This window comes from Eleginops maclovinus, chromosome 3, assembly GCF_036324505.1.
Source record: "Eleginops maclovinus isolate JMC-PN-2008 ecotype Puerto Natales chromosome 3, JC_Emac_rtc_rv5, whole genome shotgun sequence".
Lineage (NCBI taxonomy): Eukaryota > Metazoa > Chordata > Actinopteri > Perciformes > Eleginopidae > Eleginops > Eleginops maclovinus.
Window position 1 is genome coordinate 26,808,832 of NC_086351.1, and position 14,734 is coordinate 26,823,565.

General features: G+C 43.3%; 1 protein-coding gene across 6 annotated transcripts in view; it reads right to left on the bottom strand.

Annotated features, from left to right (window-relative positions):
• Positions 1-14,734, bottom strand: part of LOC134861661 (intermembrane lipid transfer protein VPS13B-like) — a 325,581-nt gene that overhangs the window by 188,070 nt on the left and 122,777 nt on the right. For all 6 annotated transcript variants that reach the window (XM_063879045.1, XM_063879048.1, XM_063879049.1 and 3 more), the window contains exon 21: positions 12,749-12,881. In XM_063879045.1, coding sequence (XP_063735115.1) covers positions 12,749-12,881 — 133 coding nt within the window. The remainder of the gene's footprint in view (positions 1-12,748; positions 12,882-14,734) is intronic.

Below are 14,734 nucleotides of genomic sequence, written 5' to 3' on the forward strand. Positions count from 1 at the left end.
TCAATGTCTGTCCACACAGAGGCATTTCTTTAAAGCGTGTTTATGATTTTAACTCTACCTTTACTTACGTCAATGACATGATTAACACGCCCCATACATCCAACAAAACAGTGCCTTAACATGTCAGACAATATGACACAAAACCGACCCAAACGAGTTCACACCTACGAATCTTAATGTAGACCCTGACCTACGTTCTGACCTTCGGGGACATCAAGCCTGCTCACACACCTTCCTATTCACCCAAATAATCAATCACACACCATGATGTTGTTAGCATGAGGGGGGAGTGGACCCTTCATGACCAGAAGTTTGAGACTGTTTTGCTGTGTGTGTGTGTGTGTGTGTGTGTGTGTGTGTGTGTGTGTGTGTGTGTGTGTGTGTGTGTGTGTGTGTGTGTGTGTTAATATTCTTACATGAGTAGGTATGCAGCATGCTACATGCACTATGAACTCACATAGAGCTGTACAACTAATTGTATAATGCACAACAAGCAGTGAGTATAATACATGTGGTAATAATTCCTGTTGGCTCACCAGCATCAGCAGACCATGAATCTCAGCCAACAATTGCAGCAATTACTATTAAATAAAACTTTTTACACCAACCTTCTTCTACCTTGCATTCAAATGTATACCATATTCAAATCGAGTCGTGTTCTAGAGGAACCCATCACTCTTTGTGGCCAGGCCTCAAAGTTGGTATACTTGCTGCAGTTTTCATCTAACAACCGGTTATTGCCCTAATCCTAGAGACCTTAATGCAAACTTTCACCTGAAGGAGATTAAGGAGAGGAGCTTTTTTTTCCTCTAGAAGGCAAGACTGTGCATGTCCTTCCCTGGAGAAAGTCTGTTAGGCCAATCAGAAAGTGTGTTACAGTACAGCAAAGGCAGAAACAATGCAAGGCCAGTCTGCGCTCCGATTTGTTTTAAATACCATTCCAGGACTCTGTTTGTTAATCCTGGGGTCATTATTTGGAATGAAACTGCCATATCTTGTTATAGTGACTTGGCGCCTGCCATTTCTGAAGGGAGGGGATTGAGAAAAAGAGAGGCAGGCAGGGACAGAGAATGAGAAAGACAGAGAGAACACAAGAGGTTGAAACTCAAGTGAAAGAGAAATATGACAGGAGCACCCAAAGCTCTTCAACCTGACCAGGCCTAACAAGTCCTGAGAGTCCTCTTAAAGTGGGGTTATTCCCCCTGTCTCATGCCATCTCAGCCATGTCCTCATGTTCACCCTCTTTAAGGCCCTTAGACGATGAAGGTTTTGGCCAAACTCTCCTTCCCTCCTCTGTTAGTTCTGACTCTCCCATCACTCCCTCCTTCTCTCTCAGTGTACAGTGAGATGGCCTGGTCACGCAGAGGCAGAATAACACTGCTGTGAAGTGTGTGGACACACTCATAAGACAAACTATCTCCTCTCTGTATCTCCTCTGTATCTCCACTCTGTATCTCCACTCTGTATCTCCTCTTTGTATCTCCTCTCTCCTCTGTATCTCCCCTCTGTATCTCCACTCTGTATCTCCTCTCTGTATCTCCTCTCTGTATCTCCTCTCTCCTCTATATCTCCACTCTGTATCTCCACTTTGTATCTCCTCTCTCCTCTATATCTCCTCTCTGTATCTCCTCTCTCCTCTCTGTATCTCCACTCTGTATCTCCTCTTTGTATCTCCTCTCTTTATCTCCTATCTCCTCTGTATCTCCACTCTGTATCTCCTCTTTGTATCTCCTCTCTGTATCTCCTCTTTGTATCTCCTCTCTCCTCTATATCTCCTCTCTGTATCTCCAATCTGTATCTCCGCTCTGTATCTCCTCTCTGTATCTCCACTCTGTTTTGCCACTCTGTATCTCCTCTTTGTATATCCTCTCTCCTCTATATCTCCTCTCTGTATCTCCTCTCTCCTCTATATCTCCTCTCTGTATCTCCACTCTGTATCTCCTCTCAGTATCTCCTTTCTCCTCCGTATCTCACCATTAAACAGCCTGATGGAGGGATTTCTGTATTTCCCCATGCCGCCTTCTATCTTTTTGGTATGTCCCCTTGTAAAATGGTTTATAGAGAGCTGAAGTGTTGTATATTCTGTTACAGCTGCGAGCAGAGGCAGAAATGGGGCTATTTAATAAACCTGCTGGCCTATTTGTTTTTGATGCTGGTAGGTGTTTATTTAAATATTTACATCACTCCATTTGTTACGGGGTTAATGAAGCAACCATGAAAACAGAGGACTGCATTTATTATCTTGCCCATTCCTACACAAACTGAATCCATGAACACACTGCATGCTATCTCCTCCTGCCAGCTCTGTAGAGGAAGCACTTCTGTGGCTCGGGGCCTGATTGTGCGTCGACCAATCAGAAGGGCAGCAGGTATATCCCAGCCTCTGCAGCCCAGCAGAAATGTAACCCCAAATTGCTCCCGTAGGCATGTCTATGGTACTGAAGTGTATGTAATTTCTTCTGCATAAAAGTGTCAGCTAAATAGACTGAGACGGTCATGATATTTGATTTTTTGTTTCATTATCCTGTATTACTATTTATTTTTTTAACAGTTTTTATTTCAGTTTCAATTTCATTATAAATGATCACGTTTTACTTATTATTACACTTATTCTACAGGTTTTAACCACTTAATTGTGTAGAAATGTTTTCCTAGCTTAACAATAGATGGATGGATGGATGGATGGATGGATGGATGGGACAGACAAGGCAGACGGACAGACAGACAGACAGATAGACACTTTATTGATCCCAAATTGAGAAATTATTGTGTTACAGGAGCACTGTGTTCAGGTATTAATATGTAAAAAGAAATTGAATAATGTTTAGACATAATAACTTTAAAAATCAAATCAGAAGATAAATATAAATATAAAATATGAACATATCTACAGTAAGACATACAGCTCTGGAAAAAAAGAGACCACTCCACATTTGTCTTAAAGCTTTATCGCTACATGTATGGCAGCCATTCCAGTGTCTGTTGAATTCCAACACAGAGAAAAAATCTCAGTAGTTTAAAGAATAAAATAAAATAAAAAATAATTGACTCAAAGACATACCTATAAATAATCAAACAAGAGAAAATGATAATGCTGAAGTGGTCGCTTAACTTTTTCCACGGCTGTGTATCACACACAACACACAATATAAAATATACCGGATACATTAAAAGGATCTATAAAAGACCAAAGAAAAGCTGCTGTAACAGAAGTATAGATTTATATTCAGAAGAAAGTATATACATTTAAATTGATCAAATGATTTAAGGTGACCATCATCCTGTATCATTTGGAAAACTATTATCATGGGTCTTCTCTTGCTTCACTTTCCATCTTTGTATTTGTCCCGCCTTTTTGATTGTCTGCCCTGCTGTGTCTTTATGGGCCCTGTGTTTTCTTGCAGTGCAATAAGTCTGTAAAGATGTCTGTCTCCGAATTCGCTCTCTGTCAGTCATCATACCAGATGTCAATGTTGTCTGTCGTCATTGTCTTCCCCGTTGTGCTGAAGCATGTTCCTGTACCTCCATTATTCCTGGTGTCATCCTTGTTTGTCTTTTCCTACTTTTCCTTTGTTTTACCTTGCATGCTGTTTCATTTCATAAATATCCCTTTTGTTTCTACCTTTATACCTGAATCCCTTCCAAAGACAAACAAAAAGAGAAGTGTAAAGAGGACCACACACTTCCCATGGCATTCTTCATCACACGCTTTATCATCAGAAATCAGCCTTACATAACAATTCTCAATAAAAAGCTGACCAAAGCCGAGGTAGAAAGGTGATTTTCTGCCAGCCAGACCATTACACAACTATTACAAATTAAAACATTAGGACATGTCTTCTTAGACTCCTATCCCCTCCTGTTATCTCTCATCTGATCTAAGCCCCCACCTGCTGCCCATTAGGTCCCCCCGGCTCCTCTCACTTCAACCTCAGGAGCCACAGCCTACATCCACCAGGCCTTGCACACTTATCATTCATGAAAGCAGGAAAGGATACATAAGGACATGTGTATCCCTCCACAAGAGATCTGAGTCTGGGCTCCTCAGTGTTCAGGGGCCAGAGACATCTCAGCAAGTACGGTCCCCTACTGACTACCACAATGTTTCCCGGGGGGAGGGCTCCTATCTCATTATTTGTTCTTGTTTTTCTTTCCCTACTCCAACCATCATTACCCTTGATAAATTATTGACTTTACCAGAAAAATTAAACTACATAAATAACTCCACAATGAAAATATTATCCCACTCTGCGGAGCGCAGAGCAGCCAATAAAAACCTGCCTGACTTCCATCAGGCTACTTTGGCTTGGATTAGAGAAATGCATGACTGTGTATTTCTGCATGAAGTCCTCTCATCAGTTATTTCTCTTTCTTTTATACATGTGTATACACATGTATTTATTAGTTTTGTTCCGCTCTTTCTTCCTCCAAATATATTGAATTATGGCTTTACCCAATATATACAGTATGTCTCTAAAGCATGGAACATGGACATTCTTTCCTGTTCCAAATCTTTTTACTGACCCCTCACAGTCCAGAAAACAGACAGACGTTGCGATGCAGCTCACATTCTTGACAAGCACCAGATATTGTCTTCTACATCGAATATTGACAAAAGCAATATGGCACATGTTTACATGTCCCTCCCTTTCTAGTCCTCACAACAAACAGCTAAATGACATCTGGTGCGATCAGCCAGACCACAAGCAGACAGGAATTAGATTTGTGTTCCAACCTGAAGGAAGCACAGCCTGATCACAGGGACAGGTTGGAAGTGAAAGCAGTATGTTTTCAGAACGCCAACGGCTAATTTTAGGATTGAAAAAGAAAGCCAGTGAGATCATTCCTCTGGTAGATGTTAGAACAATGAGAAGCTCGGGACTCGGGAGGCTCTCCATCAGAAACACAAGGCTGCTGCCAACAAGAACATTCATTAGGGACAAATAAAGAAAATACTTAGAGGCGAGTTTTATGAGAAGCAATTTGTGGCGTAATTGTGTGGGCAGACATAAATCAAGCTCAAACTGAGGAGAAACAACTTGTTTTTAGAGTTGCTGTACCACAGCCCATATTGTAAAGGATAATCACACAAAAACACTGTTCACACGTTTGATGATGTTACTAAGCAATAACCAAACAAACCCCTGATGTGTGCTCAATGATCTTGTGTTAACCTCTTTATAATGTAGTCAAATAAATCAGACTCTAGTTTATCCACCAGATTATTAAGTCAGACTATAAAAACATTCAGAAATATTAACTATTATAAAAGCCAACCAGAGCCATAGATTTATAAAAATCTAGAATTAATTTCAAATAAATCATAGTATGTGTCCAGTTTGTTTTTGGCTTTATTAAAAACAAAACTGTTCAAAATAAAATTAAGATTTCTTATGTGAAAGAGAGCCAATCTTAACAGTTTTTTTTTTTTTTAACAGAACCACAAGGTCTGCCCTAAGAAGGGATTGTGTAGTCCCTCTTAGGTCCAGTTCCTTTGGTAAACTGTGCTTCTCTGTGAGGGCTTCCCAACTTTGGAACACATACCAATACAGATAAGGAATAGAACCTTCTATCACACATTTAACCATTCTTTTAAGAACTGGCTTTTAAGCAATCAAAAATGTGAAATTTTAACTGCATAGTATGATAGTATTTAATCTGTTTGCATTTTTGTCTGCTCCTATTTATTGTTATGTTGTTGTATGTTGCTGTGTGTAGTTTGTTTTTTAATTATGTTTTTTTTATTTCTCTTGTCTTTTTGTGGTTATTCGAACATCTTGCCAAAGGACTACAGTTGAAAATGAGCCTGCTGGCTGCCATTGGCAAATGTACAGAAACGTTGATCAATGTGCACTGTCCTTTAAATAAATACATAAAGTAAAATGAAATGAAATAACATGAAAATACATTTAATATCTGTTACCATGTGGTGTGTATCTCCCGGAGCTTCGGTGAATTCAGCCTGTTGGTTTTGAGAGGCAGTGGTGTCCTGTAACATGTACCCTGTATACATACTTCACATGTGAAAGGACCAAAGCCAGAAAGGAAGAGAGACAGAGGGAAATGTTCTGTTGCCAAATGGAATTGAATGGATATGGGTTCTGAGACGGTACTGGGCACACACAGCCCCTGCATGATATCACCTTGCCCTCAGTGCTTTCTGGGAAAGTTTCTGCAGTGAGCTGGCTCTGTGTGTCTCTGTATATTTGCCTACACATTAACAGGCACCTTACAAAAGCCTAGAGGAAAGTCCCCGTTGATTACGAGGAAACTGTAGCTAGGCTGAGTGTGGTAACAAAACAACATAACACTCTCTTTACATCATAAAAGTGCCAGGCATGTGTTCAAATGGCCAATTGGAAGCAGGGACATCTAGCCATTGCAATTGTTCTGAGGAGGCTTTGAACTGCTAAAAGCTCTGAAAATGATTTTCTTCATGTGGATTATGATTTATTCTGTATTTCCTCATGGTAATTTCTATGGGGAAATCAATAGCTCCAGTGGAAAACTTTGATAATCAATAGGCACAGAAAGAGGCGGCTCTGGCCAATTTATGATCTGGCGGAACAAAACACAGCTCCATATCAATACTCCATATATCCAGCTATAGGAGTCATTGTATCTCATAATACTATTTCAGACAACCACAATATGGAAATAGCAAAGCCTTTACTTATTTTTTTTAATTGACGACTGAAGTTCATGGGAATACACAATGCAGGCTTCAGACCATCTCGGGCGGCAGGAAGGCCAAAGTGCACTCAGGGAGGATCAGTAGTAACAGTATTGTGCAAGTTTTCTATGAAGATTTTGGGAAGAATGCACACACTACTGTATAGGATCTATCAGCATTCCAGAAACATTATAATTGTTATCAGATAAATAAGTAGTTTAGAATACTTAAAATCAGCAGCCCTCTACAAACGACCAAAGGGAAAGCTTAACGAGAGCATCCTGATGAAATACAAACATTACAAGAACGCATAGGCTAAATATTTAAGTAATATGCTTAAGGTTGATTAATTTCCAATAAAATACCAGTGTTATGGTTCCTATGAGAACCTGGTGATCCTCCTGAAGCTGAAGGGCAGGCCCCACCAGAGGCAGTCTGCCAGTCTGATGAGTTTATTCCTTGCGCCTCCCTATGAATGGCAGTTCAAACACATGTTGACTCCAACTGGCAAACAACCTGCATATATCTCTCATAAAATTTCATTCGCAGTGATTAAAACCCACTAAAAGTCCCTTGACAGATGATATACCGGAAATATGTTAAATCAACCTTGTGATATACCTGGACATTTATTTGAAAACATGTTAAAACAAGAACTTTGGAGCTTTTGAGGAAAAGGCCACATGATCCATCCATCCATCCATCCATCCATCCATCCATCTTCTCCCGCTTATCAGTCAGGGTCGCGGAGGTAACAGCTCCAGCAGAGAGCCCCAAACCTTCCTTTCCCTGGCCACATCAACCAGCTCTGACTGGGGGATTCAAAGGCGCTCCCAGGCCAGCGAAGAGATATAATCCCTCCACCTGGTCCTAGGTCTACCCCTCGGTCTCTTCCCAGCTGGACGTGCCTGGAACACCTCCCTAGGGAGGCGCCCAGGTGGCATCCTCACAAGGTGCCCGAACCACCTCAACTGGCTCCTTTCAACGCGAAGGAGCAGCGGTTCTACTCCGAGTCCCTCCCGGATGACTGAACTTCTCACCTTATCCCTAAGGGAGATGCCAGCCACCCTGCGGAGAAATCCCATTTTGGCCGCTTGTATCCGCGATCTCGTTCTTTCGGTCATGACCCATCCTTCATGACCATAGGTGAGGGTAGGAAGGAAAATGGCCCGGTAGACAGAGAGCTTTGCCTTCTGGCTCAGCTCTCTTTTCGTCAAAACGGTGCGGTAAAGCGACTGCAGTACTGCTCCCGCTGCTCAGATTCTCCGGCCCATCTCACGCTCCATTGTTCCCTCACTCGAGAACAAGACCCCGAGATACTTGAACTCCTTCACTTGGGGTAAGGCTTCATTCTCTACCTGGAGTGGACAGTCCATCGGTTTCCTGCTGAGAACCATGGCCTCAGATTTGGAGGTGCTGATCCTCATCCCAGCCGCTTCACACTCTGCCACAAACCAATCCAGTGAGTGCTGAAGGTCACATACTGATGAAGCCATTAGGACCACATCATCTGCAAAAAGCAGTGGTGCAATCCTTAGCCCACCGAACTGCAGACCCCCTCCCCCACGACTACGCCTCGAAATCCTGTCCATGAATATCACAAACAGGATTGGTGACAAAGCGCAGCCCTGGCGGAGGCCAACCCTCACTGGAAATCAGTCCGACGTGCTACCGAGGACCCGGACACAGCTCTCGCTTTGGGAGTACAGAGATTGGATGGCCCTGAGTAGAGACCCCCTCACCCCATACTCCCGCAGCACCTCCCACAGTATCTCCCTGGGAACCCGGTCATACGCCTTCTCCAAATCCACAAAGCACATGTAGACCGGATGAGCGTACTCCCAGGCCCCCTCCAGGATCTTTGCGAGAGTGAAAAGCTGGTCCGTTGTTCCACGACCAGGACGAAAACCGCATTGTTCCTTTTCAATCTGAGGTTCGACAATCGGCCGGACCCTCCTTTCCAGCACCTTAAAGTAAACTTTCCCGGGGAGGCTGAGTAATGTGATGCCTCTGTAATTGGCACACACCCTCTGATCCCCCTTTTTAAAAAGAGGAACCACCACCCCGGTCTGCCACTCGGTACTGTTTCCAACTTCCACACAATGTTGATGAGTCGTGTCAACCATGACAGTCCCTCAACACCCAGAGCCTTCAGCATTTCTGGGCGGATCTCATCCACCCCCGGGGCTTTGCCACTGTGGAGGTGTTTGAATACCTCAGTGACTTCGCCCCGTGAGATTGGAGTTGATCCCCCTTCATACTCCAGCTCCGCCTCTAACATAGAGGGTGGAGTTGTCGGGTTCAGAAGTTCTTCAAAGTGCTCGTTCCACCGCCCTAACACCCTATCAGTTGAGATCAACAGCGTCCCATCCTTACTGTACACAGTTTGGATGGTTCCCTGCTTCCCCCTCCTGAGGTGTCGGACGGTTTTCCAGAACAACTTTGGTGCCGACCGAAAGTCCTTCTCCATGGCTTCTCCGAACTTCTCCCACACCCGCTGCTTTGGCTCGGCCACAGCTGAGGCTGCTGCCCTTTGGGCCTGTCGATACCTTGCAACTGCATCAGGAGTACCCAGGGATAACATATAGCGGAAGGCCTCCTTCTTCAGTCGGATGGCTTCCCTGACCACCGGTGTCCACCAGGAGGTTCAAGGGTTACCGCCCCTTGAGGCACCTAAGACCTTGAGACCATAGCTCCCCGCCGCAGCTTCAGCAATGGATGGATGGTTGGAGATGGATCTTTAGAGCACCTAATTCCAATCATAACATGTTAGATGTCAGCAACTCATGAGGTGACTGGGGGGGGGCTTTACAAGGCAAAATCCACCCTAACAACAGAATTCACATATAGGATACCCATGAATAAAAAAAGTCCTCTAACCCTTTAGTCAAACTGAGAACAGTAATGGGAATAACATGATGTGACCACAGATTACATAAACAATATATTCAATAGGAAACTAAATATCTGCAAATATTTCTCCAGATATCATGTTTCTATGTGTTGAGAAGTATCGCACTGTGGCCATCAAAGCCTGACGAATATGAAGAATTAACATGGAGACGGAACAGGATTCCATTTATGAATCTATAGAAGTGTTTGAAGTATCCCCACAACCCCAGAAGACGTTGGGAGATCCGATTCTTTATCATTGGCCCATTTGAAGAGTGAACTCATCTTCACATTCAAAGAAATAAAATAGTTAATCCCAGGAAGGATATATTGTTATGTACCAAGGTGGTATGGAAGGAAATGCAATACTTGCTGCGCTGTCCTCCTCTGTTGTTGAGCCTCAGCCTATAATGATCTCCTGACTGCAGGGAGGCTCATTGTTTCACCATGATTAAAACCACAAGGGCTGCATGCCTCTGCCCTTTGCCTTTCCTGATTGCTCGCGGAAACAATTTGTAACTTTTCATTAAATCTACTCCTGTAACACTGCAGTTATTCCCATAGAACACGCTGTACATTCATCTGCAAGTGCTATTCCAACATAAAGCCTCGGAGCGGGGGCACTGAGGCTTAGATTTCAACAGAATACACTCCCAGCATATAGTGACTACAAACTTGTTTTCAATTTCCAAGAGAAATATTTGGATAAGAAAAAGCTTGAGTCTGAGATGGTATACACATGTTTTTTAACATACTAATAAGAGAGAGAAAATAAAGAATAAACCCATACTGGTCCCACAGAGGGGAAATGCACATTCTGCATTTGAACCATCCTAGTGTTAGGAGCAGTGGGCTGCCATATGTAACGAGCCCGGGGAGCAGTGTAGGGAACAGTGCCTTGCTCAGGGACACCTCGGTAGCACCTGGTCTTTCGGGGAGTTGAACCGGTGACATCCCAGTTCTCAAGCCAAGTCCCTACGGACTTCGCCACCACCGCCCCATCTAATCCAGTTAGATTGCACCAACTTGCCTTATACAAATAGGTAAAACCCTAAACACTATTCATCACAGGTTCCTGATCACTTCAACAGCTAACACAATGTGTGAATGCGTGTGTCGTCAGTTTATTCAAAAATCAGGCTGAGGATTTGTTTTCAGTCATCTACAAACACCTGTTTGTCAGACGGAGACAACACTGCGGAGAGCATGACTAAGAGTGAAAAAAAGTTCAATAGGGAAAGACAAACAGACAGCTCCCCACACAGAGAGACATCTTCACAAACAGGAAAATCAAGAAGTTGGGAAGCAGACGACCAGCCACTGAGTGAGCCAGCTGGTGGATAGGATGCACATCAACAGCCGGTCATCTATAGAAAGAGTGCTGCTGAGAAACTGCAGCCTGACTCAGATATGCATTTAGTGTTGGAGCCAAGGTGAATGCTTACTGAAGACCCCTCATGAGAGAGAATATACTGTAGAGATGTGAGTAAGCAAAGGTGCTATGGAAAAGCCATTAGTGCAGATTTTGAATGAAAAAAGGAGGGAAAACCAGAAGGAAGAGGGGCACAAGCTTTCAGCTTTGAGCTTTTAAAGCAAGGATAGAACCCTAATGGCCCTTCTTAGACTTTAAAATGTCAAAGGAGCGTTTTTCCTATCAAAACACTTGACAGGGGGGGACGTCATACACGTGAAATGTCATTTACAGCTACAGGATGACTTCACCCAAAACAGGGATTCATCACTGCTGCTCAGAACACATTTCTCATGGACACAAAAGAAAGAAAAAAGACATACAACCACTTGCTTATTTCCCCTGACTGTTCACTGCGATGATTTGGCAAATAATGTTTCAAATGTTAGAGTGCTTAGAGGACCTGGACCCTAGACACTCCGAGAGTCGAACAGTAGATGCTGGGAAGACCTTCTTTATTTCCTCCTCCTTTTATTATGCTTACTGTAAACTAATTCAGTTACACAATGCTAGAAGTTCCATTGAATCACATTAATTAAATATCTATAGGGGAACACGAGAGGGAGGGGCTGGGCTATTACGAACATAAATAGACCACATGAGCATTAAATAAAAAACATTTCTGCAGTCAGTAAGGCTCTGTGTTGTATCAAGGACAGCTCCTTAACAGACTGCCTGCTCCAGCCATCCTCCTGGTGGAATAATACATTTGTAAAGTGTGTGTGTTTGCTTGGTATTTTTTCTGATAATTTCCCCTGAGGTCCACTAAACAGATTCATCACACTGATAAAACAAATTCCATTTCAAGGTTTTTGTGTAGTGCATTGGTGCAGTAGAGACATTGCCAGTAGCTATATTTCTCTTTCCCTGACCTGCGACCATCAACAAAAGCTCATGGATACTGTTAGTGTCGAGGTTAATCTCACACTAAAGCAAAAATCCAAATCTGGCACGAGATCCTGAACTGTATCTATCCACCATCAACTCCTCCTCCTTTCCTTTGTATTCCCATTCTGTGCATCTTCAGTCAAAGGGTTCAGATTTTCCTACTGAGAAAACTAGGAGTGCTAGTGAATTCAAAGGAAGGACCATAGCAATGCTACATGAGGGTGGGAGTGTCTCTGTGTATATGTACAGTATGTATAACCCTGTATGAGTGTTTCTAAATGAATGTGCGTCCTGAAATGAACAGGTATTCTGTGAAGTTGTGTGTGTGCTCTTAACGTGTTTGTTCTGAACAGGGGGGGCCCAGAAAGCGGAAAGCTGGCATGGAGGCAGGCTCCACACAGCCAAGCCACTCATCTATTCTGGGCATCCAGAGCCCACAGTTCTACGAGCAGGAGAGGAAAACAGAATATGTGATGTCCTCTGAGGAACTGGTTCACTCAGGTGTCAGCGAACTGCAGTGTGTTATGTAATAATAAGAAAAAAGATGATTTCCTGACATAGAAAGAAGATAAAAAATGTTGTGAAATATTGTTATTCAATTTTGGCAGACCACATCCTTAAACATAGAAACAGTGGTACTTTTTTCAAATAGCAAGGGGAAAGTAAATGCAGTTTCCATTTGTACATTAATTCTTACATCACATCTGAAAACAAACACTGAGAGAAGATCTGTGTGTCTGATGCCCTTCAGCTGATGTAATGTTATTGTATGAAGACCAATCAGAGCAGTATCTTGAAAAGTGTACCCATGGCGGGAAACCTACCTGTCACTGTTTTAGTTTTGAGAGGGCTGCTGGCATAGTCAGAGGCCTGGTTGGAGGGTAGTTTTGGGGGGGGTGCACTCCCCACCGACACCTCATCCTCTCTCCTCTTTGCCAGAAGAACTGAACCTGGAGCCTGCAATGACATCAAAGCATGACTGAGCACCAACAGTAACCATGGGAAAGGAGCCATGTTGTTTTCTGTACCATAACTGCAATGACTCAGCAAATACTCAGTCTTTTAAAAAACAGCATGTTATCAAGAGACAGAGCACGAATGTTGTTATGGATTGATTAAGTAATAATGACCTGTAGATAACTCTAGACACCATCACAGATCTGGGTTACCCAGACAACGCAATGCATAATGCAAAGCACACCAAGGGTGGGGGGGGGGGCAGAAATACAAATGCAGTGGAACACAACAGAGGCCTCCAACACCAACAGGGATAGGGCTAGTGACAGCACGCTGTTGTTTTTGAGCAGTCTCCCATGCTGCTGGCACACACACACACACACACACACACACACACACACACACACACACACACACACACACACACACACACACACACACACACACACACACACACACACACACACACACACACACACACACACACACACACACACACACACACACACACACACACACAAAAAGATGCAGTTGTGTTTGCCTTACTGGGTCGGGACCCAAGGCTGGTTGTGGTTAGATGTAAAATATGGTTCCAAAATGACATCATGTTTTTCAAACTACTGACTAGAGGAATGATGCCAAAAACAAAAGACAAGAAAATATTCTTGACACTAAAATACATTTAGGTTCATGTGGTTGAAGGAAATGCCAGATAATTAAAAACAAATTGTATAATTCAGTTTCTACACTTCATGGAAAATATGCTTAGCTACATTTGAATATGAAATGCTACAGTACATAGGCAGCTCACCCAATGACCACCACTCATTCCTGGTGGATGACATGTTATGAGCTAACCTCTTGTATCACACACACTGAGGGGGGTGAAGACAGCCAGAGCAAGTGTTTGGTTCCAATTATTTTTTTCTTCCTCTTTCTTTGTATTACCCGTTTCCCGGTCAGGCTCCCTCTACCTCTCTGATTGGTTTCCTGTCTGTGTATCCTGCTCTGGTAGTTTCAGTTGACATTTATATTAACTCTCCTCTGCACCTTCTTAACGCTGCCCTGCTTTTCTGTTGTCTCCCTTGACTTCCAAACATTCTTTATCACTCCAATGCTTGACACACACATCGTTATTCCCTTGTCCATCTTTCTTAAGTTCCTTGTTGCTCATCTTTTCCTCCTCCAACAGGTCATGGTCCTCTCCTCTGTCCTTCACGGGCTGATGTGTGGCCTCTAGCTGAAGGACTCGTCTAAACCAGCAGAGCCTTGAGAAGTGGCCCTGACAAGCAGCTGAGCTCACAGAAACACACACATGATTACAAGCACAAACACACTCAGCCCGCGCACACACACACACACACACACACACACACACACACACACACACACACACACACACACACACACACACACACACACACACACACACACACACACACACACACACAGCAGTGCTGTGTATCCTTCACACTGGCAGCAGTTCAACTCGTAACATCTGTTTACCACTGTACAGCAATAAGCTCAAGAGTAAGGAGTTGGTGCAATTAACTCCCTCTTTCTTTGTCCGTCACACACACATATGCTGACAGCCGTTCCAAACTGCAGGAGGCATGAAGCAGAGCAAGTTGTTGAAAAAAAAATATGATACTTTCATGTACTATATATATTTATGTGCCTTTATGGGGGGAACCTGTGTTTTATCCCAGGCAATCAAACTGAGCATGTCTGCATGTGTGTACGGTGTGTGTGTAGTGTAGGCACAGAGCATTCAATGTCCATAACCATCACCATGACCCCTGTCAAATAAATAGAGAGAGAGTAGATGGAAGACAGGGAGCAGAGCACATGGA